This window comes from Zophobas morio, unplaced genomic scaffold (genome assembly GCF_036711695.1).
Source record: "Zophobas morio isolate AGI-343-1 ecotype UQ-CSIRO unplaced genomic scaffold, CSIRO_AGI_Zmor_V1 ptg000026l, whole genome shotgun sequence".
Taxonomy (NCBI): domain Eukaryota; kingdom Metazoa; phylum Arthropoda; class Insecta; order Coleoptera; family Tenebrionidae; genus Zophobas; species Zophobas morio.
Window position 1 is genome coordinate 16201306 of NW_026972131.1, and position 25761 is coordinate 16227066.

Consider the following 25761-nt stretch of genomic DNA (forward strand, 5'->3'; position numbering starts at 1 on the left):
TTTTTGTCACGCCACTGAATTCATTGCCATATAACCTTAAACAAATCTGTCATAAGGTTGACAAACTTCACGACAAAAACAGGGAGTACCAACTCTCTCAATCAATTTTGATGACCCTGTACGTGTCCATAAACAATTCTGGTGATTTTAATCACAAAACACAACACAAGATTATGATATGAGCGTTTTGTGATTCTAGTTATTTCACCAAAATTTGCTTTGCCACTTGGTTGGTATTACGGAATGACGTAAAACATAACCTCGTTTTGTTGTTTGCGATTTTCACATTTTAAATGCAGCACGTGTGTTTGTTACCGTAAATACTCGCGACTAATAAAAATGGGTAGAAAAGCGAAATTTAACGAAGGCGTGGTTGTAAAAAGGGGCCCCGGCAAGAAAGCCAAGAAACAAAAAGATCCTTCTTTTCCGAAAGCATTGCAAGGTAAAAAAAAAACACATAATCGTTTCTTCTTTTACAAAGATAATTTCAGATGAGCCAGTGGCGAAAAAATTGGGCCACCGCCAAAAACAACGTCAACAGAAAAGATTAAAAAAGAAAAAAAGTGTACCGATAAAAACCCCTGAAGTGGAGAGAGAAAGTAGCGAATCAGAATCGGAGGAAGTCACAGCGGCGTGGTTAAAACCTTCAATCAGTCAAAATGACACGAAAATCCTTCCTGATAGTGAATCAGAAGACGACAGTAAGGGCTTCACTGATGATAACAAAAAGTGGCTTAAACCGAAAAAGCAAACTGTTGTCAAGTCAGATGATAGCAGCAGCGACGATAATTTAAAAATGGGGACTTTGGACGACGTTACTGATGAATCTTCAGACGATGAATTGCTTCCAATTGAGAAACAGAATAAAGAACTTTTGAAGAAACAAGAGGAAGATGAAAAACTTGCTGAAGAAGAATTGCAAATGAACATAGGTGACCAGGAGAAATTTCAGTTTCCTTCTAAGAAAGAACGGGAACAGACTGCAAGCTTACAAGAGGTTCAACAGAGGATTCGCGACGTCGTTGGCGTTTTGTCAGATTTTAGTAAATTAAGAGACAAGAAACATTCCCGTTCCGAGTATTTGGAGATGTTGAAGAACGATCTTTGTACATATTACAGTTACAATGAGTTCTTGATTGAGAAGCTGATGCAGCTTTTCCCTCTCAACGAACTTTTAGAGTTTTTGGAGGCCAGTGAAGTGCAGAGGCCTCTCACCATCCGAACAAACAGTTTGAAGACACGAAGGAGGGACTTAGCCCAGGCTTTAATAAACAGGGGGGTTAATCTAGACCCTGTCGGCAAATGGAGCAAGGTACTTTTACTATGCAACTAATGGCAATTGTGAAAATGAATAATTTAACCGTTTCAGGTCGGCCTTGTCATCTATTCCTCTCAAGTTCCTATTGGAGCCACTCCCGAGTACCTTGCTGGCCATTACATCCTCCAAGGTGCTTCAAGTCTTCTCCCTGTGATGGCTCTAGCCCCTCAAGAAAACGAAAGAATTCTCGACATGTCCGCCGCTCCTGGCGGCAAAGCCTCCCACATAGCCGCCCTCATGAAAAACACAGGGGTTCTTTTCGCTAATGACGTGAACAGCGATCGTACGAAAGCTATCGTTGGAAACTTCCACCGTTTGGGGGTCGTCAATTCCGTAATAACGTGCATGGACGGACGGAAATTCCCAACAATCATGAAGGGTTTCGATAGGGTTCTCTTGGATGCTCCATGTTCTGGCACGGGAGTGATCGCTAAAGATCAGAGCGTGAAGATTAACAAAGATGAGCAGGACATTCAAAGGTGCTATAATTTGCAACGGGAATTACTGTTGGCGGCTATAGATTGCTTAAATGCAAAGTCAGAAAGTGGAGGCTATCTGGTGTATTCGACTTGCTCGATTTTGCCCGAGGAGAATGAATGGGTTGTCGATTACGCGTTGAAGAAGAGAAATGTTAAGTTAGTCGATACAGGACTGGATTTTGGAACCGAAGGTTTCACGAATTTTAGACAGTTTAGATTCCACCCGAGTATGAAATTGACGAAACGATTTTATCCGCACGCACACAATATGGACGGTTTCTTCGTCGCCAAGTTTAAGAAGTTTTCTAATTTAGTACCGAAGGGCGGTGGCGGCGAGGAAAAGGGAGAGAAGAGAGAGGTGGAAGAAGAGGCGGAAGAAGTGGAAAGCACGAGTAAAAAAATTAAAAATGGGGAGGATGTTCCAGGTGGGAAGACAAAGAAAGTGAAAAAGCAAGCAGAAAAGAAAAGTGAAAGCGTCAAAAATCAACCCGTCGCGAACGAAAAGAAGAAAAAGACGGGTTTGGATAACAAGAAGTCCGGAAATGAAGAGAAATCGTCGAAGAAAACGAAAGCGAAGAGCAACACGGTGGGTGCAAATAAGATAGATTGGAAAGACGTTCCTAAAGAAGTTGGCTTGAAGCTGGGCAAGAAAATAAAAAAAATGAAGAAGAAACAACTTGGTACTTTAAAAAATAAAAATAAAACTGTATTATTGAAGAAAAAACAGAAATAAAGATTAACAGTAAGCAAGCAGGTTTATTTACAGTTTAACAAACTTTGCAAAATTATCCTGACACGGATCAAAGGCCGTTTCCTTGCGAGGAGCTCCATCTAAAGCTTTTTTAATTTCCTCGTCAAATTCACGAAGTTCCTTCTCCCTATGTGTTACCACAAACTTTTGATTCTCGATCAAAATTAGCGCACGTGCGGCAGCCACGTGGCTGATGAGTTCTTTACACAAGTGCTTCACGTAAAAACATCCGAAATAAATAACATGAAAAAATTCCCTGTAGTCGCTCTTGTGCTTCATGAGCGGCAGCGACGACAACGAAATGAACGTAATTTTTACGTTCTCCAATTCGAAACAACGATTCGTCGCAACTTTTTCGCTTTCGCTAGCCTTTATATCGATGACGCGTTTTTCGCCTAAATTCATAACGACCGGCCCCAACTTCACGTCCGACGTCGTTCGATGAGTGTATTCTGCTCCGTATTGAATCTCGTGGAAGATCTGGCACAGATTGCGTTCCGTAACGTCCGTCGCTCTGTACGTGTTTTGGCCGTTCGTGTGCTTCAGGTAGTTCTCGTCTTCGCACTCTAAGCCGTAAGCTACAAAAGGTCCGGTGCTCATCTCCCCCAAATATCCACAATGGACGAACTTCTCTCCGTTCGGAATCACCACGCATACCATAGAACGGTTCGGCTTGGACACCTCAGATTCCAACCAACTGAAGGCCACTCCCGTCGAACGAAAATTGCGATATTCCTGGCTGCATATCTGCCGCCCTCCGATCGAATGTAACCTCATGTGAAGGTCCCAGTCGAAGGCACCTAATCTAGAGTCGTACCGAACGCCCAAGTTCTTGCGTAAACGTCGATCCCAGCTGTCACAGATGTCAAAGTCATCGCGGCCGCACCAAAACTTGAACAAATTTTCCAGATAGTCGCGTTCTTTGTATTTGACTTCTAGACTGACAAAGGGCATTACTTTCGCCAAGTAGTCGTAATCGGTCACCATTTTGACCATTTCTGTCGCGGTAGCGGTGAGAAATTTGGCCACCGACGGTCGCACCAGGGCGTTTCCGTACAGTTCCATGAAGATCTTCGCTTTCGGTATGAGACCCAACACGGACGGATGCTGGAAGGAGACGTTCAAAAGGAGCAGCTGTTTGGCGATGGTCTCGAGGCTCGCTTCGGCGACGTAGAAGTTGAGTTTGGTGGGGGCATGACGGTATCTGCGGGCCAGGGTGTGGAGGATGTGGCGGGCGTCGGCACCTCCTACGAGAAGGACGTTCACTTCGGCGGGCAGAGTTTCGTTTTCTTCGATGTAGAGGCCGAGGATGTCGAGGGACGGAGTCAAGCCCCAGAACATGTCGACGGCGACTGCTATCGAACAAACGACGTTGCTAGGGGACGGGCAAATGAAATGCGCGTAGGTAATAATTTATTTATTAGGCAGTGTATATCATCATAACACTATATGTACATCCATCTTATTTTCCTTAAAAAACTTGCCTGTGATTTCGCGTATATGTGAAAATTTTTTCATATTACCCTGAAATCTTCTACCCCCTTACAAATAAATCTCAACATACATAATAAATTTATTAAATACAATAATTTAGATCATAAGATTCGATTACAAACGTAACATTATGTACAGAGGGTACAAGATTTAAACAAATAATACAACAATGAGCAAATTCTTCCATTTTTTTTTAACATTATAATGTTAGTTGGTTGTCGTTAAATCGTGTGTATTCTGCAATATTAGTGCCTTTCATTTTGTGCTAAAAAATGAAACGAGTCGTGCGTTTTGATAAGTAAAATGCTGAACGTTCCTGTTTTATTAACGGACCAGTTTTGTTTGGCACTGTACATACTATCGGTTAACCGAAAACGAATATTGTACAGCAATTTCTAAGCTACACAATTACTTTTGGGTCAGAAACTGAACGTACACCGGATTTCGGGTGATTATTTATATGGACGCAATAATTGACATTCAATTATTTATAACGCAAGTGACGTGACGAAAAGCAAATGAAATAACGCTTTGATTTTTTTTTAGTCGTCCGCTCATTGAGAGGCACTTACAACCCAGTCAGAAATCACTCAATCGGAACTAAGGTGCCAACCGATGAGCCCCGCGAACGAAAAACGCGCAATTGTCAATTATTCCTTAATTTAAGAATGTAACAATTTCTATCGTTCCAGTAACTTCATACAGTTACAGTTCTTTTTTTTTCATATTTACATTGCATACTACTTGCATGGACTATTTTCTCATATTTCTCTTTAAAATTTGCAATGGTTCTACTGAGCATTTAGAATTGTTTTAGTCGTGGTGAGGACCGGCTCATCCTCGAAGCGACCGACTTGGGCTCCAATGGCGGATATGTCAGTTAGAAAGGGACACTTGTGTCGGGCTTCAAGGATCGACGTCCGCTCAAACGAATTGATCATATAGTAATCATCTAACAACTAACTCAATTCGTTCAGGAACAACACTACACGTACTGCACCCACTCACGACTTTTTTTTGAAAGGTACTGTACATTTCTAGGCCCGGAAGAAAGCTTCGTCGTCGCCAAGTCTACAGCAACGAAGAAGCTCCCCGCACGCCTCCTTACAATCGTCACCGAAATGGAGGGAAAGTGTAAAAAATATTCAACAATGTGTACACTCAACAAAAGTATTTTCAGACAGTTGAATCGTTGCAACGTAGCTCAACGTAAAAGAATTGGTGTGGCGAAGCTAGGTTGACACGAATCGACCTGTCTTTAACATAACTGCGTTCATGTGTTGTTTGTTGACTTAGGCCACCGCCTCGTGAAATATCACTAAATAGAAATTGGAGACTAACTTACAAACTACAATAAAAAAATCGCTTGTAACGATTTCGATTTATTCATTTTTTTTATTAAATTTAATTTAACGCTTGTCAGGCGGACTTTACCTCTCGAGCGTTCTAGGCCAGGGAAGCAAGGACGCCGGTACGGTACCAGAGAGATCGGTCGGATAATACCCGCAACGGTTTACCTTTAAAACTGCGCTTGAGCAGGCTTTAAATTTCTGTCGTTGGCGACGTTGCGCCTTTCTCCCCCACTAAAGGTTACCTCGCCTGCTATTGGTCGAAAAATCTTAGTCGGGGAAAACGAACGTAACTTCAGGACCAATCAAAAATAAAAGCACGCGCATGCGCAAGCAAGTATTCCGAGTTTGAATTCCCGCGTCGCTTAATCAAGACATGATAAATAAAATTTCTCTACTACTTTTTCCAGATTTAATATTGTCGTTATGCCCGAATTATCCTCCAGTCTGAACATAATTTGTGTTCTGAACCTTTCACCCTAACATGTAGAAATGGAAAAGTTGAAATGCTGGTGCGAGGTATTACGCATCCGATCTGTTCGATACAATAACTAAGGCCGAAAACATGGTAGTTACCAACATTATCCACATTACAAATTTAGAATTATGCAAAACATCCTCTTCCATCCTTTGTTGTGGTAAAACGCACCGTCGCACAGAATCTGTCTATTGTAAACAAATAGTCAACAACTATAAAAGTCAACCGGGAAAATCGGCTGAACACTACACTTAGTTAACATGGGAGTCTTTTTGAGGGGGCGAGGTCGTCGTCTTGACGGATCAGTCTTTTTAGCGATTACGATTCGCGCGCGGCAACTATCTGACGATGACGACGTTGAATTAACTGAAATCAGACGAAGGGCTCTGCACGACAACAGATTAATGCAAGAAGTCGAAATCAAATAGTCTTTCGCGAGGAAGAGTACGGTGATTGGCGTAACGACAAGACTGTGCGTGGAGATGTTTAGAGGGAGAACGTCCTTTCGTTAATCCCAGACGTAATACATTTTGTGATGGGATCTAACGCATGTAGATATTGGTGAAACCATCAATTTAGAGGATGTAACCGTTGGAACCCCTCAACGTGAAAGACTAGAGCAGCATATTAATAAATCAAGATTACGACGTTTGTGTCGACCTTTTTTTTGTTCGCCTCGACTCTAATAAATTGCGTACGAAGAGGTACGATAGCTCTGATGAAGTGTATAAACTCGAAATTTGCATGTTTTGCGAAAGACAACCACTTGGAAAAATGCTGAAATATATTTACTAAAGGCATTTCTGGTGACTTGTGCATGCTGGAAGCCTAAATTTGATTTCACTTTTCGAGTTCATCGGAACTTTTGTGGCGTGTCGCCGGTTGTTGACGATCGTTTCGATATTCTACCGTTGACTTACCAGGTACTCGCCGCGAAGTTGTGCTGAATTCTAAAGGCGAAATGTCCTACGATTATAACTATTTTGAAATTAAGACAAGTTGCTACCTGTTGCTTGTATAGCGCACAATAGGTAGCACGTTCGTTTTTGTAGGCACTACACTATTCACTTAAAAATTAAAAAATCAAAATGATAAACTGTTGCCAAATTTTATTCAATTTTGTTCTGCTACGTTTCTAAAATGAAAATTTAAGTAATTTTGGTACACACATTCTTCCACATCGATATTGCCGCGTTGAAATGTAAAATAGTTTCAGTGTTTACGATTACGCCAATATTGGTGTTGAGGGGCGGTACATACCGTAATTGTGTTTAGGTTTACTTTTTTATGGCACCGTGGCAAAAGTCGGTTTTGTAAATTTGTGCTTTAGATTTGAACCATAAATAAGTTCTGTGCTTTTAAAAAAATGTTGTAAACGAAACATACATGCACTCTGCAATCATAATCAAACTTTATTGTTAAAGCACGTGGAGCGCGACCGCCCTGATGGTGAATTCTGCTTTTAGCACTAATTTAAGCTAGAAGTCAACCAGATAATTTTCTTGTCTCTAGAAATATATCTTGGTTAAATTATCGTTTCTAGAAAATGCACGTATAAAATTACTTTCGTCTACAAATAGAAATCATTTTAATGTCTGTATTGCTTTTTTAAGTTAATAATACTAGGAGTACTCGCCTATTTTAATAGTAAAGCATTTCATTTCCTTAACGTTCGAAGAATTCATACTAGGCGCATACATAGATGATCGTTAACGTTAGTCAGTGAGCAACATATTCAAGTTTACGAGGCACAAAATACAGTAACAACTTAGTTGCATAAAAAAGGAGGAAACTTACTTTCCTTTGCTACAACTCGATATTATTCGTTTTAAATTCGTAATACACAAAATGTATGAAATCTGGTGTACTTATTATGGAAGAAGTACGATAAAATGTGCGTCTAAATAACGGAGTTGGGGGAAATTTAAAAATTTTAAATAGCACTTCAAGTCTGTGAGTTGGACGTTCCAAAACGTACTTCTGAATGTACCGATCGCCTAGAGCGTTACTAGATACAAGTAAAATCGGTATCTTTGTAAAACACTCCGACGCAGTTCTAGAGAATGGGTTTTGTACGTTAAGAGAATAAATTTTGGAAATGTTTCTTGGCGCTGACGTCATTCCGTTCTTTTTTCATTGCCTTTTGTTTTTTAATGTCAAAAGTCGATGCGACGTAATCCGTCTATTTTACGAGACACGGCACACATTTCTTTAAACGATCTTCTACGTATTCGCGTGCTAGACCGTTCCTCATCAGACGACGAACCGATCGCAATCACGCCCTTTCCCTCGTTCGAGACTGAGGAAAAAGAACTGTTTTCGTAGTTATGGGCTTGTGCAGAACCCTTCCGTCCCCATATTAATTTAGAATTTCCCTACGTGGGTATATATATATAAGTATGTATATATATACGTTGATCAGTCACCATCACACGCATTTAAATTATGTACAGGTAAAGTCACGGGCTGCGAAAGTCTACCCTGTTTCAGTCACTATCAGTGTTTATACTCGGGGTAACGTTTGGGTCTGTGGATGGTGGCGTGTTCCGGGTGTGGCGGTCCGACGGGAGGTCCCGGTGCGGGGACGGGCGCTCGGGCGATGCTCGGCGGCTCTTCGCTCGTCGAACTACTCGGCGAAGGGAAGTACTCGCGGGGCACCGCGCCGCCGCCCCCGACGCCGCTTCCGCTGGCCTGTCCCATCGTGTCCTCACTCGCCCATCGGGCCATCTGTTGCTGAGCTTGAATAAATTCATCACTAGAAAACAATAAGTATAACACAACTACCAGACTCTGGTAGCGGGCCTCGGACGATTAGCGACGCCCGACGGACCCGCCCGGGTCGACTTCCCCACAAATCCGATTCCGAGGAAGTCGAAACCGGCCGTTCGGATCGGGCGGTCCGCGTCGATCTGAGCGTCGGCCGGAATTTACCTTTCGCTGTCGGGGGTGTCGCCGCAAGGAGCCCCTCTGTCGTGGTCCGCGCTCTCGTAGATGCTCTCCTCCTCCGCTTGGTGGTGGGAATGGGGATGGGGATAGGGCAGACGTCCCGACGGCTGCCGGTACCTGCCATAGACGAACCTGCTCTCCCGGTGGGACTGGTGACTGCTTTCGCTGCAGGCAGATGAGGACTCTTGGCGGTAGTGCCGGTCGGCTTCCGTCTCCGACATCCGAATGTCCTCGGAACCGCTCGGACTCATGTGCCGCGAATGGTGCTCGAGCTGACGGATCAGATCTTCCAGATTTCGAATCCTGATGGGACCGCACGGCGGTACCTCGTCCTCGTCCTCTTCCTCCGCTTCGATGACGACCTGATGTCGACGCGCGTTACGACCGGATTCGGACATCGGACGAATGATTACTCACCTGCGGCTCGCACACCTTCTCCTGGCTGCTGCTCCTCTTGTTGTATTCCGAGTAACTGTCGGCGCACTGCTGTAGACTCCTTCGTAGCAGTTCTTCGCTGAGGGCGCTCGTGCTGCCCGACGGGGTGGAAGTGCCTCGATGCGAAGCAGCCTTCCTTAAAGCTGTGATAATATCTTCGTGATAACCGTTCAAGGTTTTGAGGGTGCGCTCCACCTCGGAAGCTCCCGTACCGGACATGAGCTGCGTCATGGCGGCTTCGGTCTGACTCAACAGTTCTTCGGCCTGGGCGCCGTCGCCCATCGACAGGCAGTAGTCGGGCTTTTTCAGTATGCCTTTCTTCTCCGGAAATTTCAAGTTGTTGTGTTGCAGATCGATGAAAGACACCGACTCTTCTTCTGTTGATCGGACGCGTTAAGCGTTAGGGAAAGAGTAATTGTGAGCGTTCGCGACATACATACCTGAATGTCCCTGATCCTCCTCGCTGGCGGAACCGACGCCCATCCTTTTCAACTGCTGCATTTTATGCTCCCTGAGGATCCACGAATGACACACAGATAAACGCGTTTGATTAGTGTTTAATTGGGCGTAAAAATCTGAACATCGATGGCATGCAAGCGTGCAAAAATAAAACAAAAAGGCACTGCTTTCGATCGTAATAATAATATGGTGGTGGTTTTGCACAGTAACGTAAAACGAACGAAAACAAAGTGTGGTTTAAAACAGTCGGATGCAACATCGAGTGTAACCACATAAATGTCACTAACTGGTAATGGGACGGTCCTCCGGCGCCCATATGGTTCGACGAGCGAAATAACACCCTTTGTGAATCGGCCCGGCTGACAAAAAATATTGTCTTAGTATATGGCGAACAGTGACAAGGGTCGGGTCATCCCACTTCCGAGTACAAGCACTACCGGAAAATTCGAAAACAGGTTGCGAGTTTTTTTTTCTTCGCTTCGAGGGTCAAGTGGTCGAAAGAAAAACGCCCGAGTTAAAAATGCATCGTGTTGGCGTTCAGGTTTTTGCTTGTACTGAAAAGTGCTCAACCGCTGCATACTTCCTCCAAAAAATATTATTCGTAGATTAACTCCTCGGCTCTACGTTGTAATAATATTTTCCTTGGGAGTTTTTGCTTTGGTTCGAAATCGATCCTTCGAACTTCAGCACACGTATACACAGGATTGGCGATGCTGTTTTAGAAAGCTTTTCGTATAAATCATTCTCCAACTAAATGAACAATCACATAATGACCTAACAGTGAACATCGCTAGGATGACCGATCATTCAAAAAAGAAAAAGAAAAGGGAAAAAAAGAAACGAAAGAAAAACCAAAACGCAACAGCGAAAAAAAGTTCGAAATCAAAACGTGTGAACGTCATTCGTTCGTTCGGCACTCTCTCTAGGTTGTGTGGGATGGACGAAGACTTACCCGAAAGCCGTCACACCCGTGCCTAACGTCAGGATCTTGTTAGCGTTATCTAAACTGTCCTCTTGCGAATGGTTTCCAGCAGTATGGACGTAGTTTTTCGGAATGGGCTTTTTGTATGGCTTTTCATATTTGCGAACGGTCGTCTTCCTTCCAGTTGTTAATTTACATAAACCGAACAAAAAGAAGGAGAAAAAACGAAGAACCGGATTAATAATGGACCTCTAAAGACGCGGCGAACTCGACTCGAACGGTCGACTTCGTTTAAGTCTCGTTAAGAAGCGATGATCATCCACGAACGAGCCTTTTATTGTGTCTTTCGAGTTGGTCACGTATGATGGCGTCGTCATCAGGAATACGTTATGACCCGTTTTCAATTAAAGGGATGACGTTGGGGAAGTTCGAGTCGAGCCGACTCGCCGCGTCTCACATCGAACATAAAGAAGAAATACAGAGGACATGCCCAGTTACGTACGTGGAAAACAGTGACAGAGAGTGACGGAAGAGAGAGAGAGAGACAAAGAGAAGAGAGAAAGATAGAAAAAAAAAAGTCTGTCTGTTGTTGTCTTTTTTTTGCAAAAACGAAGCTGCTTGTTTGTGACTTATAATTTATGTAAGTGTGTGTCGTGTGAGCGGAGCGAATTTGGGGGGGGGCGGGTCGTAAGGAAGCATACACTCTGCTCGCATTCATAAGGCAGCAGGAGCTAATCGAGACAGAAACGTACATTCCCACATCGCAAAATCATACTTATGCGTATATATATTTATATATACATACATGACATTAATCCAGAGCTCGTGCAATAGTCATCGAAACAAAACACCAACAAACGACGGACGCTTCGATAAAAAACAATAATAATTGGCGAGGGCATGTTTCTAAATCTCGTTCGTTCGGAGGTGTTCTGTTTGTTCGGCAGCGGAAGGAAGATGTGCATGCAACATGCGTCAGATGTCTGTTTGGCTACGAAGATTTACAATTTTACCGCAGCATCCCATTCATTTACGGTGGAAGGGGGTTGCCATACACGATTCATAATTAAAAGGACGTCCAACTTGATGGGGCTTTTATTGACTGCGTCAATTACGCTGGCGTAAAATACGAACTCAAATTGGAATTTGACGTGATTCTGCAGTCGAAATTTTAATATGCCGGCGCGGTTGAACCCGGGAGCTGTGGCGACCGCGCTGTTTTTCTGTCCCGCCGAAAAAGTTGCTGTGTAATTTTAACAAATTTCGAAACTACTCAACTCGGCCTCAGTTGTTAAGATGTGTGAAGCATGGGTAAGTCATTGTGTCGTTCAAAATGTTGCTGGTGTTTTAAGGGATGATTATTAATACAGAATTTTGGCTTTGGTCTTTGCCTCGCCGGCGTCTTTGACTGACGTTCCGTTGAGTTCGTATTTCGCCGCCGGGGTTGCTAGTATCCCGATGCGGCCCATTGTAAATCTGTCTAGTGCGTCATGAAAGGTATACACAGAACATATATAAATATTATATATATAGGTAGGTATACATTTAGACACATATTCTCTGTTCGGCGATCGATCTTCGAGTTCGATCGGTCGCCGAAATTTCTGGAGTAGCTACACACATCTAGCTTATTAGAGGCGAACGAAACTAGAAGTGAAACGGATCTCATCGCAACGTAACGAAAGAAGCGACAGCGGATGCTGAAAACGTGGATCGCTACCTGGATGGTCTGCTCACTAACCTGAGACAGAGCGAGAAGTTTTTGTGTACTACGACTGACCTGTAGCATAGTGCCATAGTTGCAAACAGAATGAACACACCCCCTACCACCGACATGAGCGTACCCACGAGAAAAATCGTGTTGGACCCGTGATAGTCCGCTGAAGGTCCAGCAGCGCAGCACAGAGGGAGGCGGCGGTGCGACGCACGGCGGCGTTGTCAGTCATCATGCATCAACACATAGGCGAAGAGAGAGAGAGAAGGAAAGCACCATGAGTTTTCAAATGTACAAGACACTAATACGGGCCGGAAGCCCCGACATAATGTATCCACATACTTATTATTAGTATTTTTTTTGTTACGTGTAAATAAATACATCTTTCGTTATGTACAGTACACACAGAGCAAACGCATTCGTATGTAAGTAAATAAGGGACACAATTTATATGGTGTTACGTAACGTAAGCCTATGTACAGGACATTGCGCAAACTGTACTCGATCACGCCACGATCTGCTATATACCTGTAACAAACGGCCACAACAGCAAAACAAATGAAGACCCCCTTCACCACGCCTACCAGGATGAACACCATGGTCAGCGTTTCCAAGTTGCTCGAGTTGTTGCTGCCTGCGAATGACACGCAAATACTGAACCGGCCGTCATGTGCTCTGTCGTACTATTTATTTAAAACAATAAACTTTCACGGTCAGGACGGAGGGCGACGACGTTCGACGTCGTCCTCTTATTTCGCGTCGCGTCGAACGCACCACCTCCGCCTGACGCGTGTCGTACCGATCGCTCACGGTCGATAGGTCTTGGTGGACGCATCCGCCAGAACGCATACCTACCGTAGGGGGTTTCTTTTTTCTGCATGCTTTTCGTCAGGTCGATCGGGGTCGTGTCCGGTGGTCGCGTGGACATCGGCAACAGCGCCACCTCCACCTGAAGCGAACAGTCGGGGCCTCCCCAGCCCAGTTCGCAGTGGCACTTGTTCAGATTCGTGCAGAACTGCAAAAGAAGAGGAGGAATTTCGATGAATGAACGTCGAGCGTTTTGCGCTTTGACGCTCACCCCGTGACCGGAACATTCCAGATTGTTGTTGTTTGTAGGACACTTTGTTTGGTCGATGTACGGAAAAATGCTAGAACAAGTTTGATTAAGGCAAATGAGGTTCTCTCCGCACGGCGTTCCGTCCCAGACCAGGCCGATCGTACGTTGGGCTTCGGCAATCTCTTCGTTACCGCCCCCGGCGGATCTATAGATAGACCTGTTTCGCGTTACAAAGGCGACCGGATCGAAGGACCCGAGACTACTTACTTGCATTCGTACTCTGTTCCTTGGATGGTGACGAAAGTCCTCGAGAACGGCAGCTGGTCGGTACCCGAGCCCAATACCGGCTTTCTTTTACCTTTCTGACAGTGTAGGGTTCCGCACTTGACGTTCTCCGGCGAACACTTTACGAACGTGCCGCTCCCGGAGCTGCCGCAGTGCCCGTTGATCGAACCTTTTGAATTGAACGTCTCGAAGCACTGATCGTCGGCAGCGGTTCCTCCTGCAAGAAGAGGCGCGCATTTCGATAGATCAACGTCACGCGCTTCATACACGTGAAACATTACCGTAACCCCAGATGTTCTGACACTGCAGGGCGAGCGTCGGACACACTCCGTTGAAGCAGTAGCCGTGGTATCCGCACGGATGTCCGTTCTTCTTGAAGACGTCGGTCGGACATTCGCCGCTGTCTCCCGAGCAGTACTCCGGCAGGTCGCATTCGTTCGACGGTTCCCTGCAGACGACCCCTCTTTCTCGCAGCATGCAATTGTCGCAGCACGGCCCCGACGCGCACTGCGCCTCCGTCGTCAGCTTGCAGGTGATGGGATCGCAGCACGGATCGACGCTGGGACACTCGTCGATCGTCCCGCAGTCGCAGTCCTCGCCGTCCTCGACGATACGATTGCCGCACGTCCGTCGCACCTTCGAATCAAACTAATCTTTGCTTTGATCAGCTCGCTGGCCTTCTTCCTCACCTCTAGCTCGTTGGGCTTGTTCAGGAGGCATATCCCGTTGCCCGTCCTCAGCCTGTCGATGTAGTCCGACCGGCTGCACTCGGAGAACTTGTACGGCTGCACGTTGTCGAGGCCGACGATCGCCTGCGCCATGATGCATCCGTGCCAGTCCCTGCAGAAGCACTCCTTCCTTCCGTCGTCGTGCCCCATCCCGATGTTGTGGCCGATCATGTGAGCCATGGTCCCTGCGAGCAGGTGCGGCTCGTAGGTGTTGATGTCGACGCTGATGCCGACGGCCTTCGCCGTGCACACCGTCGCCGGCACCGCCATCCCGGCCTCGCCTCCGATGAACACCTCGCCCGTGAGCAGCTGCGTCGTGTCTTTATCGATCTTGAACAACTTCCGCGAGGTGTAGTCGTTGAAGTTGGTCAGGGCCCGTCCGATGTCTTCGTTGCGATTGATCTGGGCCTGGTTCCCGCCTTGCCACGTCTCGATGTACACCACCGACACCCGCGTGTTCAGCGTGCGAAAGTACAGATCGGCGATGTTCGCCACCTGGATCGAGTCGTGGACGACGTCCGTCCTCGTGCTGCCGTTCCTCTTCTCGAACATCGCCTTATCTATCACGATCGCCGTTTCGATGTACTTGGTCGCCTCGCGGACGTCACGTTTTGGTCGGTGGTTCGACGACGTCGGAAAAAAGCCGGCGTGCGTATTCAGACGCCACTCCATGTTGCCGGAATTGGCGCAACCCTTGTTGGCGTTCGTTCGGGCTTCGAATATCACGTGTGGATGTTTCTGCTAAAAAATAGTGAAGCTGTGCAGTCACATTTTGTTCCGAAACCGACTGCGATCTGCCGCCGCCGTCGAGTCTTCCTTCGCAACGTAAACTTCGATCAGTCGCCGACGCTGAAAGCAACGAGCCCGTTTTACGACTTCACAGATGGCCGCTAGATTTAGGAAAGAGCCATACTCAATTACGCTTGAATAATTGATATTAAACGATTTTATCGTCGACCGTAATAATTTATGGCGTAAATAAATAACAAAAAAAAAAGAAGTCCGAACGGGATACGTTTTATTGAGCCGCCGTAAATATCGAGAAGAAAAGCCTTTTAAATATTGCAACTCTTACGTTTATGGCGGCCAATCTATATACGAGCAAGCGGCGGCGGGAAACGAGCCGAAAGAAATCGGCGAGGTGATGTTTCTCTTTCCCGCAGCCGTCAATAGAGCTAACCTAAATGCTGTTTACACGGAACCGGCCCGCATTATACGTTACCCGATAAGAGCTTACGGCCTAATAAACTACAAACACATTCTCGATCCGCCTCTTAAATTATTATTACGGGATCCAATTAATCGCTTCCGACTAACGCTACGGCGTCCCGCAAAATCTGAAAAGCCGCCGCTAGCGTCGTTCGCGAGCGTCGCAGCGAAAGTTGCGATTTCGGTTTTTATCCGTCTCCACGTATTACGTACGGTGTACGTTGCGTACGTTTCGTCGGGGCGTGATGGTTTTCCGTGTCCGAAGGGCGGGCTGCATAATGCGCTCGCCCTTAATTCCGCCGGGACGGGTGGGTTAAAAACGGCGGCACGCGGAATAATGGCCGTCTATCGCAACCAGAATTGACAATCAGCTAAGCATCTGGTCCCTCGGGTATGTTGTCTGAGTCGGCGGGCGGGAGGGCGGGCGAGCCGGGTCAGAGCAATCCCTTGATTAGAAACACGCCAGTGTGGCCATTAAAAGAGGATTAGGCCGTTAATTCCGACTACTTCAAGCGCAGAGAGTATCCGAACGGACCGTCCGCGGCCGGCGTTGCCTCTTTTCTCGTTCGCCCGCAAAACTCTCTCAACTTTTATAATTTTATGGCGGTGCAGATTATGCGATAAAAGGGACAGCTCATTGTTCGTTTACCATTGTTTCGACGGAATTCCGCACACGGAAAACCAGCTTATCGGATTAAAATTCGCATTGTAATTGGGGAGCGTGCGGTGCATATTAAAGCCGACACTAGGTGATGGCGGAAAAAATTGCCGGTCATCCTCAAGTCTGCGTTCGCGAACTACACAATGGGACGTAATTTATGACGGGATTGCAGCAGTTTCGGGCCTAATTGGGGCGAAAACTGTGCGAGGGACGCGGAGAAGTAGACGCGCCACATATATAATTAGAACAAGACACAATTGGGCGATCTCAAGACCCGGAGGGTAGCGGTCGGAAGCAAAAACAAACAGCCACTACTCGCAAGGAATAATTACGGTCTTTGTGGACCAGTTTGATCCGGGTGCAAAAACGGAGCTGGGATCTGCCGTTCGGACCGTCGTAGTGGTCGTACCGTTTTCGTACCGATTGATTTAATTCGTCATCATCGTTGGTTAGACGCTTCTTCTGGAAGCGCGAATCTTTCCTTGCGTTCGCGTCGCGCGAGAGAATCGACTCGTCCGAACGGTTCCTGGGTCGAATTTCGCGAATCCTTGGCCGTGACGTTACTAAATTAACATCTGATTGGGGAAAAGTTTTTGATGGCACGGCGGATTTAATCGGGTTCGTGTTATCGACAGGGCTTTCTAAGAGGGCTGGTGTACCGCCGAAAAGGGACGGGGGTAATTGGCTGTCAGTTGTCACCGAACCCCAGACATCCGCACAGACGTGTTCATTAAAACTTATTCCAATTAATTTTAATTAATCCGGCGAAACGCAGCGACACTCGAGTCGTCCGTCCGTTGCGAGCGGTCATTTTTAGCCGAGAACCTGACGCGCTTAAGCCGAAGGAATTATGTTTGCTTATGCGCCTAGCGATTTTCCGGCGGTTTTATTAAAATTCTCCCGACTACTACTGTTGGTGGACCTTACGCTGGCGCATTCTTCTGACCGGAGATTGGCATTTTAATTGATAATAGCCGGGATATGAATTCGCCCCCCCGATTCTGGTGATTTTGTAATTGCTTCTGGACCCTCCGACAGTGCGCGCCTTAATTTCCGTTCGTGTACGCCATGAATATTTCACTGTGCACAGCTTTCGACACATTTATTATTGCGATCGGTCGGCGGGACCCTGCGGCGGCAGATCTCTCTAGCAGGTGCTACTTTTCGCCAGCCGTCGTCCCTCGTCTCCTGATAAGTACTGACCGAGAGGTCTCCTCCGTAGAACGGGTGTATGACGAACGTCTCGTTCCCCACGTGAATGACCCCGCTGACGCCGTTGCACGTGTGGAAGGCGGCCGTGGCACCTGGGTAGTCCTGGACGGTCCCGTGGTAGTAGCAATGTTCGATATCCTGTCAAAAGACGTTAATAGTTTAGGATCTTGTTCGGCAAACGTGACGTTCGACGAAAGCCCGGATTCGATTTAATTATTATCGAGGTCTCGAGGTCCAATTCAAATCTTGTCGTTCCATTAATGGATACTCCCCAAAGCTAATAGGGATGATTTGGTATTTAAATAAATTCTGTTTGCTTTAACCCGACTCGAATCTAATTGACTAACACTATTTTCTAATTCGGAAAAGTCGCACTCGCGCATCGGCTGTTTTTTAATTAATTTTTCGATCAAGGGAGGCGGCGCCGTAAACAGTTTTAGCGAAAAGAGGGACTTTTTTGGAAGACGAAAAAAGACCACAAAGGGTTATTATATATATTCGCTAACGCGTGTCGGATCCAGGAAGCGACCCGTGAATTTTTCGATCTCGACTTGAATATTACGAGAATCGTCGGAACGGTCCAAGGAGATGATTTTTGCGCTTCGTTCGAGCCATGACCACGCTATTTTTTAGGCGCCGTACAGACCACCGATAGCATTAAATGCACTACGAAAAGTGACCAATATTTTTGAAATGCGAAGCTAATTTGAATAATGCGCCGATAATATTCAAATGTACGATTGTGGAACGTTATTATCATTAAATGTAAATAAATTATTAACGTATCCGATAGATTTTTAACGTATTGCTGGAAACGACTGGTTAAACAGTGAACATAATGAGGCAATGAATTTGTTTTGGGCAAAATTTGCATATTTCCACGGATGTGTGAAATAACTATAATCAAAATCAGTTTCGCAGAGCGAATAAAAGATCGATTCCGGTAACTAATTGAAATCGAACGTTTATTTTTCTCGTGCGGTCCAGACAGAATCCACTTAGAGTTTAGTTCGTTTGACAGGAAATTATTGAAAACGCTTCTTTTTATTTTCGAGTCTTCTTTTCGGTCTGAATGGAGTACGTTCCGAGACGTGCCACAGAACTTCACCTTCGGCTTACTAATTGCCTCGATTACCGCCTCGTATTGATGTAAAGCAATACAGCTGTAACAACATTGCTAAATCTGAAACTAAACCCAATAATAACAAAGTTGTGATATTTAAGCCGTTCAATCCGATCGTTAGACTAAACTCCCGCACAATGCCACGATAGTTTGCTTGTGGTTAACGAACTCCCTTCCAATAAACGCTATTGTCACATTTTTGCGCAAACATTTGAGGGATTAAAAATGTTTGCACATAGATAAACTTGAGGTTGAGTTTAAAACGGAAGAAAATAGAAAATCCACGCAAACATGTTTGTATCGTTAGCTACGACCGTCTTCCTTCTTACATTTATTTCTCTGGGTAAGTTAACAAATGGTTCGCTTCAATCAAGCCTCGCGTGTTAGTTGCAGGTCGCGTCCAGAAGACTGACGTAACCTTTTACTTGTTCACCTCGGAAAACAGGGAAACCGCCACCGAAATTACGAAAGAAAATGCCACCGTAGACGGCAACTCTTCCCTCGTTTTCCTCATACACGGTTGGCGTGAAAGCAGGGAGAAACCTTGGTACTCTGACTTAACCGATACGCTGTTGTCTAAATTCGACGAAATTAACGTCATTCAAGTGGACTGGTCCAAGCCAGCTCTACAGTTTTATCCAGCCGCAGCTTACGACACCAAAGAAACTGGTAAAATGCAAAACTTGGCAAAAGACGAGGATTGAAAGCAAAATTTTAGGAAATATAGTTGGTAGTTTGATTCTGGATCTTGTGGTGAATCGTGGAGTAAACGTGGAGAACGTACATCTAATAGGTCACTCTTTGGGTGGTCACGTTGCCGGATTCGCAGGCAAATACCTTCAAAAGTTTGGCTTCAAACTGTCAAAAATTACAGCACTAGATGCTGCGGGACCCTTGTTTCGAGGTTTTTGGGTTTCAGAAGCTTCTAGATTGAGTAAGACCGACGCGGAAGTGGTGGTGGCCATACATACAGATCCCTGGAAGTTCGGGTATTTGGTTTCTTTTGGTTCTGTCGACATTTACGTGAACGGGCGTCCGCTTATCCAACCCGGTTGTCCAGATACTGCGGAGCTTAACTGGCTCGTTTGTAGTCACCAAAGAAGTCATCAAATTTACATAGATGCCTTGCAGAAATTTGGAACACTCGTGGCTACACGTTGTTGGAGCTATCTGGGTTTGCTCTTTGGCTGGTGTCAACGGAACAAGCAGGTTGATCTGGGGGGTGAATTCAAATATGACGAACGGGGCGAATATTATTTGAAAACTCACTTCAAGAAACCGTATGGATTGGGGCCGTAATTCTTGCAAGAACGAATACGGGCATGCGCGTATTTTTTCATTTATTGTTAGTACTAGCAAAAATCTAGATTCTAGAAACTGTTTCTATTCTCTTTAGTTATTTTCCTGTAGGAAACAAAGATCTGAAAGGGAGCTATTTTAAAAGTTCACGTTCGAAACAGTATTCGAGAGTCGAAAAATAAAATAAGGCATATTCTGAATCCATTTATTCCATAAAATTATTTCCATTATAATTTCTTAAACGAATCTATTTTTCAATTATTCGCCTGCAGGAATCAACGATTTGAATGGGGGTTCTGAATTCGTTTTCAAGTAGTACCTCCCTTCGCCTTCGACAGTAATATCCCCGCCAAGGTCAATTATTCTACTATTATTGCATTTCCCATTTTTGAAATTATTGTTGCTCTTACATTTTTCCGCTAATATAGTTCCCGGCCGAGCAGTGGCGTTCGTAAAATATTGCCAGCTTCGCGCATGACTACAAGAAACTAAAAGTTTGTATTAATATATTGTTCGATTTCGTTACCTACAGATGCCGATGAGAAATGGGCACCCCGGTTGTGGCCCTACTCCACCGTTTGGATAGACGTCGGTGGTACCAACATCTCCGAAATTACCCAAGACGTTGCGATCGGAATGTATAGCAAATACCACAACAGCATGACTTCTATTAAGGCTTCTGCCATTTAACTTGAACAGTTCAAATAGTGGTCCTGCTGGATCTAGAGCCGTAATTTTTGACAATTTTCGTGATGTTTTCTCTATGATACGTTCTCCAGCATATCCTGCAACTTGACCCCCGATAGAATGACCAATAAGCTCGATATTAGCTAGTGGATATCCTGCTTTTGTTATGTTTAAAATGAAGTCTGCGATTTGTACACCTAGCAAAAGAACAGTTTGTTTGGAGAAACAAAAAACAAGATCCTCTTTCTTACCGACTTCGGGGCTTTTTTTAGCCACGAGTATATAATTTTTTTTAGCGAGCTCCGAGAAGTCCACTTGAATGATGTAAAATTTGCCGCGTGAAAAAAGTGCTTTCTTTAATAAGGGATAAAACGGTGATTCTCGACTACCAGTCCAGCCGTGAATGAAAATTCGAACTGGATAATCACGTTGGACGTACCTGCTGGCGTTGTTGGGGCCAATTAAAATAGGTTCATTTTGATGTTCAGGGCTATATAAGAAATATTGGATACGGTACGAATTGACAGCAGTCGCTAAAATAAAAAATAACACAGACAAGTACATTTTGCACTGTTATTTTTCAATTAGCCATCCGCTATATATAGATATCGGTTTAAAAAATCTGGAATTTAGAAAGATAGTACCAGCAAATACTTGACGATCTTCACATAGTTTCACGTCAAAATGTTTTGATAATGTATGCATGTTAAATTTCTCACGTTAACAGTACTTATAATTTATAACTTATGCACTGCCTTCTGGAAAATTTATTTGTTTGTTTTTTTCCTCATGCAATGGAATACTAATCATGGAACGGAAGTTTTTATTTTTCTCAAGGTAACACCAATAGAAATAACGACATTGCGTACCAGAAAATTGTATTTTTCAGTCAGCAAAGTTATGCGTTGAGATTTGAGATTGAGAACTAAATATGAGAAAAGCTTGATGAAGTCATTTGTTCAAAATACATACATCCAATGATAGGAAATCGATGGTACGACTGCAGTGCCAATGTCTGCAGCGTATAATCCAGAAGGTGAGGTGGTTGGAAAAAAAAAAGAAAAATGAAATCTGCATGATGTACATATTTTTGCGTATTCGTTTATTTCATTATACAATAAATTGAACTATAAATCGGTTTATCATACTAGCCTGTATGGCTTTTCCGCTGATATCTTGAGGAAGTACTGTCCCCTGTCGGCCTGCGTAAGGTCTCCTCCAATGTCAATCTTTCGCTTGTTCGCACATTTTCCTGCCAAAAAATCGTCATAAGATTCGCATTTCACGGCCACGAGAGTGTTGGGATTTTCCACTGCGGCAATATAGTACCAGAAACTCCGATGATGGCTGCAAAACCCTAAGTCCTTAATAGAGTAAACGTACTTTCGGTATTATAGCTTACAGTGGTCATCTTTTTCAGGACACCCCGGCTGATCGCTTCCACCGTTTGGAAAAACGTCGACAGTACCACATGTTGAACGCTGACCGAATAAACTCTTATCCGTGTGAATAACGTAAACGACTTCTGCGTCGTTTTTATTTAGACTTTTCCCGTTTATGTTGAAGAATCCCTGAAACAAAGGTCCAGCAGGATCAAGTGCAGTTATCTGCGGCAACTTTTTTGACGTTTTTCTGAAGATGTATTCGCCGGCGTATCCCGAAACTTGTCCACCGAGGGAGTGACCGACGAGTAGAATATTTTGCAACGAAACGCCTTGTGTCGTCAAAAATACAATAAAACTGCCAATTTCCTCACCTGAAGTTAGACATTTTCGAGCATTGTAGCATACTATTTGAATCTATTTACCAATTCGGACTGAACTCTTGACCGCTATGGGGTACGGTTCTGAGGCTACTTTGGCATAATCTACTTGGACGACGTCGCAATTGTAGCGCGACATTAGAGCATTCGTTAAGTCTTCGTACCAGTTAGTGGTTCGACTTTCCGACCAGCCGTGTATCACAAATCTTAATTGAGTGTCGTCTTTAATGTGGCTCTTGGCGTTGTCGCGGTTTATTTCGATATATCTACTTCGATTTTCTCTGGTAAAAAGATAGAACCTCGAGTCGAGTGCCGTGGTTTGCGCTGAAATAAAAAAAATCCACTTTTGCTCGAAAAAAAAAAAAAAACGGGATTACCTGTCGCAAACACTAACACAACACACACACGTAAGGTTCGCCTCATGTTCGCGAAAGAAATCTTTCACGACGCGGTGAGAGCACGAACAAATTTTCACAATAACCATTATTACGTTATCAAGGGTATTTTATACAAGTTCAATTCGACGAAATTTAAATAATGCATTTAAATAGATACCGCGACTGTTTACGATATTAAATTATCGTTAAGAAAATGCAAATCGCGCATAATTAGCGGCTCGAAATGATTTTTGCGCCTAAATTTTAATTGTTAATAATCGGCATTAAGATATCGGTGTTAATTTTCTACACGCCCGTTCGATTTGATTTATCCGAAAATTTAATTAATAACTTTCAATCTGATCTGACTGCTGCAATAAAATATAATTTTAATCTCTAACGACGGCATAATTACGACTTTTCGTTTGGTGAGTCTTATCTGAGGCCTACTACAAAGAGAATTAATTTGTGCCAGATCTATCATTTTCGAGGGATCGGATTGAAAGTAGAACGTCTAAACTGGCGGTTGGTTGTGCTACATGGTCACGAAGGCGAAAGGAAAGTCTACGGACGCTTTACGTAAAAATCGAGTAGTATATGCGTAATCGCCTCTATTTAATTGGATAAAATTATGCGACCGTTACAATAATTACACGCGTGAAAATTATTGACCTTTGGTTTTGTTTGTACATACTCTATTTTCTATATTTATTCCGTCAGCGTTATTTGCGCAACGGACAAAGTATATTGTTTACGGAACGACCTCACTTAAAGTGTAAACGCCCTGAAATACCCGTCAACTGTGCAATAAAAGTTAGGAAATATATTCGCAAATAATCAAGCGAAGTAAATAAATACAGAATTCTCGTAAGCTTAACGCGACAAAAACAAAGCTTCAAGTCCAAAGGTGGCTCGATTGCGTACTATCTTTAACACAGTCGAAAGACAAGTGGAGTAATTCAGTCCGCACCATTCGACAGAGGATCTCCTTGACATTTTTACAGTGGTCGTGATGTTTTCGACGAGTACCTACTACATTTAGACATAAACTTTGAAGTATAGTTAATTTAATACACCGCTCAAGTACCGCCATTTCTTTAATGACGGCGCGATTATCTCAAGTTCGTTATGCCAACACAATGGTCGTCCTCCTGTCATGATTTGCTTTTTTAGATCCGAGGTCACCTCGCACAGCATTTTAATTTTGATTAAAATTCATCCGATTAAATTTTGAAAACGGAACGTTTTGTTCCCTCGCAGAAACCATCAAATCCTTCGTAACAAATTCGAACAACGTTGTCGACATCCGAGCCGCAACGTAAACAAAGCCCTTATCTTTTAATTTGTTTATTATTATAAATGAAGCAATTACGTGAAAGAAACAGTTCATTACGGCTCGAATTTACGTTTGTGTTCGTTTTGTGTCGGACGAAATAACACATCAAGCAAAAATTAATCCCTTTGTGAGTCTCGGCTGATAAGATTGGAGCAATGAAAAGCCTTAATTATCTCCCCATTAGGGATTAAAATGATATTTATTAGGGAAAATCCGGCGCGTCCTTGAAACTATCACGTCCAATTAAGGCGCGAAAGTTAATTAATCCACGATTTCGCTTTTTTGTGTGGCGACGAGAAGTGATGACGGCCGTGTCGAAAGTTTGCGATTACGACGAAACTGCCTGAAATTTCAGATTAATTCGAGCGAAATCAATTTTCCTTAAAATATATTTAATAATCGAGACAATTAATACAGGCGGTGAGGTTTCCCTTTAATAATAAAGCTTCGGCATAATATTGAAGAGATAAGTTTACAGGGGTCGCTATTGCATAAATTGTAATTAACTCTCTCTCAAAGGGAAGAGTTTTCATTAAAATACTCCAAACTTGACACCGACTTCCGCACAGAGAAAAACACAAACACGCTTTCTGACGTACACGGATTAAAAATTCGAGCCGATCTTTTAATTTCACACTTGTCTACATTTGTGGCAAGATCGGATTAATATTTCATCGGCGGTGTGTGTCTGGAATGGGCATTTTCGGCGATACGCGCGTTATTTCCAAGTTCAGAGACCTGCGCTGTTTTATGTTATTTATAGAATCGAAATGGATGCTGAAAATTATTGTGGTTTTTGCCGGTCGTCATGGAGGTGATGGTCGCTAGGGACCGAAACAGGCGATAACCAACAACACCCACGATAATTCCAGGTTGGCTCTTTTATGTGGGCTCTCGTTTCTGCGTCCCTTCCATCCCCCGGTTGCAACTATTGTTTTACTCCTCGCAAATATTTTTTTGTTCTTCAGAAATCGCCCGCTTGCTCGAATAAGACGTGCGATTTAGTGCTTCTCCTCAAACACGAACTATTTAATTCGAGTTTAACGAGATCAGTTCTCCCAGATTGTGACAGAGTGTTCCTTTCGCTGTGATTCGGTTTAATTAAATTTTATATGATGGGGTGGAATTTTGACACGAAGGTGAGAGCGAACAGTTCGTTAAGGAAACGCTGGGAACGCACGCAGACAGACCCACTTTTACGACTACTAATAAAAAACGGCTTTCGAGGATTCAAATGTCGCCGTTAAAATATTACTAGAAATTAAACGGACGTTTTGACATTTCGGACGGGTAATTTAGCAGGCAAATACAAAAAGCGGTTACGATGTGGTAAATATCAATAGGCGTCGGAATTCTACCATCAACGACATTAAATCGAAAAACTAAGCATTACGGTGTTGGAGGGTCGACGCCTGAATGAAGACTCACCGACTGCGACGTCGAGTGACGAATTCCGAAACTTATAATACGAAGAGTACGACAATAGATTTTTATTAAGTTAATGTGGCACGACGACGGTTTATTGCTTCATGCACGCGACAAATTTCATAGTTCGTCTTTGGTGGTTGAGACAATTTATTCTTATTATATAAAGAGTGCAGCTTTAATATGTTTCCAGCAATACGTTTCAATCCAACGTACTGATGACAACAAAATAGGTTCGCGGCACCGGAAAACTGG

General features: G+C 44.1%; 5 protein-coding genes across 8 annotated transcripts in view; 2 read left to right on the plus strand and 3 right to left on the minus strand.

Moving 5' to 3' along the window:
* The first annotated feature begins 181 nt into the window (after positions 1 to 181).
* LOC135136478 (uncharacterized) lies at positions 182 to 2547 on the plus strand. Its single transcript, XM_064065770.1, has 3 exons — positions 182 to 442; positions 492 to 1312; positions 1370 to 2547. The coding sequence occupies exons 1-3, from the start codon at positions 340 to 342 to the stop codon at positions 2528 to 2530; spliced, it is 2085 nt and encodes a 694-aa protein (XP_063921840.1). The 5' UTR covers positions 182 to 339; the 3' UTR covers positions 2531 to 2547.
* On the minus strand, positions 2498 to 3961 carry LOC135136481 (dynein axonemal assembly factor 3 homolog). The gene has a single exon (XM_064065775.1). The coding sequence runs from the start codon at positions 3887 to 3889 to the stop codon at positions 2558 to 2560; it is 1332 nt and encodes a 443-aa protein (XP_063921845.1). The 5' UTR covers positions 3890 to 3961; the 3' UTR covers positions 2498 to 2557.
* Mmd (mind-meld) overlaps positions 3959 to 25761 on the minus strand; it is a 155704-nt gene continuing 133901 nt past the window's right edge. The window contains exons 7-19 of one of the 2 annotated variants that reach the window (XM_064065768.1): positions 17489 to 17635; positions 14377 to 15153; positions 13969 to 14323; positions 13670 to 13904; positions 13424 to 13619; positions 13201 to 13360; positions 12373 to 12511; positions 10662 to 10808; positions 9997 to 10068; positions 9691 to 9761; positions 9233 to 9627; positions 8801 to 9177; positions 3959 to 8624 (exon numbers count right to left, since the gene is read on the minus strand). In XM_064065768.1, coding sequence (XP_063921838.1) covers positions 8366 to 8624; positions 8801 to 9177; positions 9233 to 9627; positions 9691 to 9761; positions 9997 to 10068; positions 10662 to 10808; positions 12373 to 12511; positions 13201 to 13360; positions 13424 to 13619; positions 13670 to 13904; positions 13969 to 14323; positions 14377 to 15153; positions 17489 to 17635 — 3330 coding nt within the window. In that variant the 3' untranslated portion in view covers positions 3959 to 8365. Of the gene's footprint in view, positions 8625 to 8800; positions 9178 to 9232; positions 9628 to 9690; positions 9762 to 9996; positions 10069 to 10661; positions 10809 to 12372; positions 12512 to 13200; positions 13361 to 13423; positions 13620 to 13669; positions 13905 to 13968; positions 14324 to 14376; positions 15157 to 17488; positions 17636 to 25761 lie in introns of both variants that reach the window. The other variant, XM_064065767.1, reaches the window with a different exon arrangement.
* On the plus strand, positions 18870 to 21536 carry LOC135136545 (lipase member H-A-like). Of its 3 annotated transcripts, none has more exons than XR_010281730.1 (4): positions 18870 to 18963; positions 19014 to 19289; positions 19339 to 21443; positions 21496 to 21536. XR_010281730.1 is itself a non-coding variant. In XM_064065883.1 (3 exons), the coding sequence occupies exons 1-3, from the start codon at positions 18912 to 18914 to the stop codon at positions 19917 to 19919; spliced, it is 915 nt and encodes a 304-aa protein (XP_063921953.1). In that variant the 5' UTR covers positions 18876 to 18911; the 3' UTR covers positions 19920 to 21452. The 3 variants fall into 3 exon arrangements, 1 of the variants encoding a protein (XP_063921953.1); XR_010281729.1 differs by having other exon boundaries at positions 18876 to 18963; positions 19008 to 19289; XM_064065883.1 differs by lacking the exon at positions 21496 to 21536 and having other exon boundaries at positions 18876 to 18963; positions 19008 to 19289; positions 19339 to 21452.
* LOC135136546 (lipase member H-like) lies at positions 21736 to 22832 on the minus strand. Its single transcript, XM_064065884.1, has 4 exons — positions 22746 to 22832; positions 22414 to 22692; positions 22009 to 22362; positions 21736 to 21963 (listed from the first exon to the last, which is right to left on the minus strand). The coding sequence occupies exons 1-4, from the start codon at positions 22789 to 22791 to the stop codon at positions 21749 to 21751; spliced, it is 894 nt and encodes a 297-aa protein (XP_063921954.1). The 5' UTR covers positions 22792 to 22832; the 3' UTR covers positions 21736 to 21748.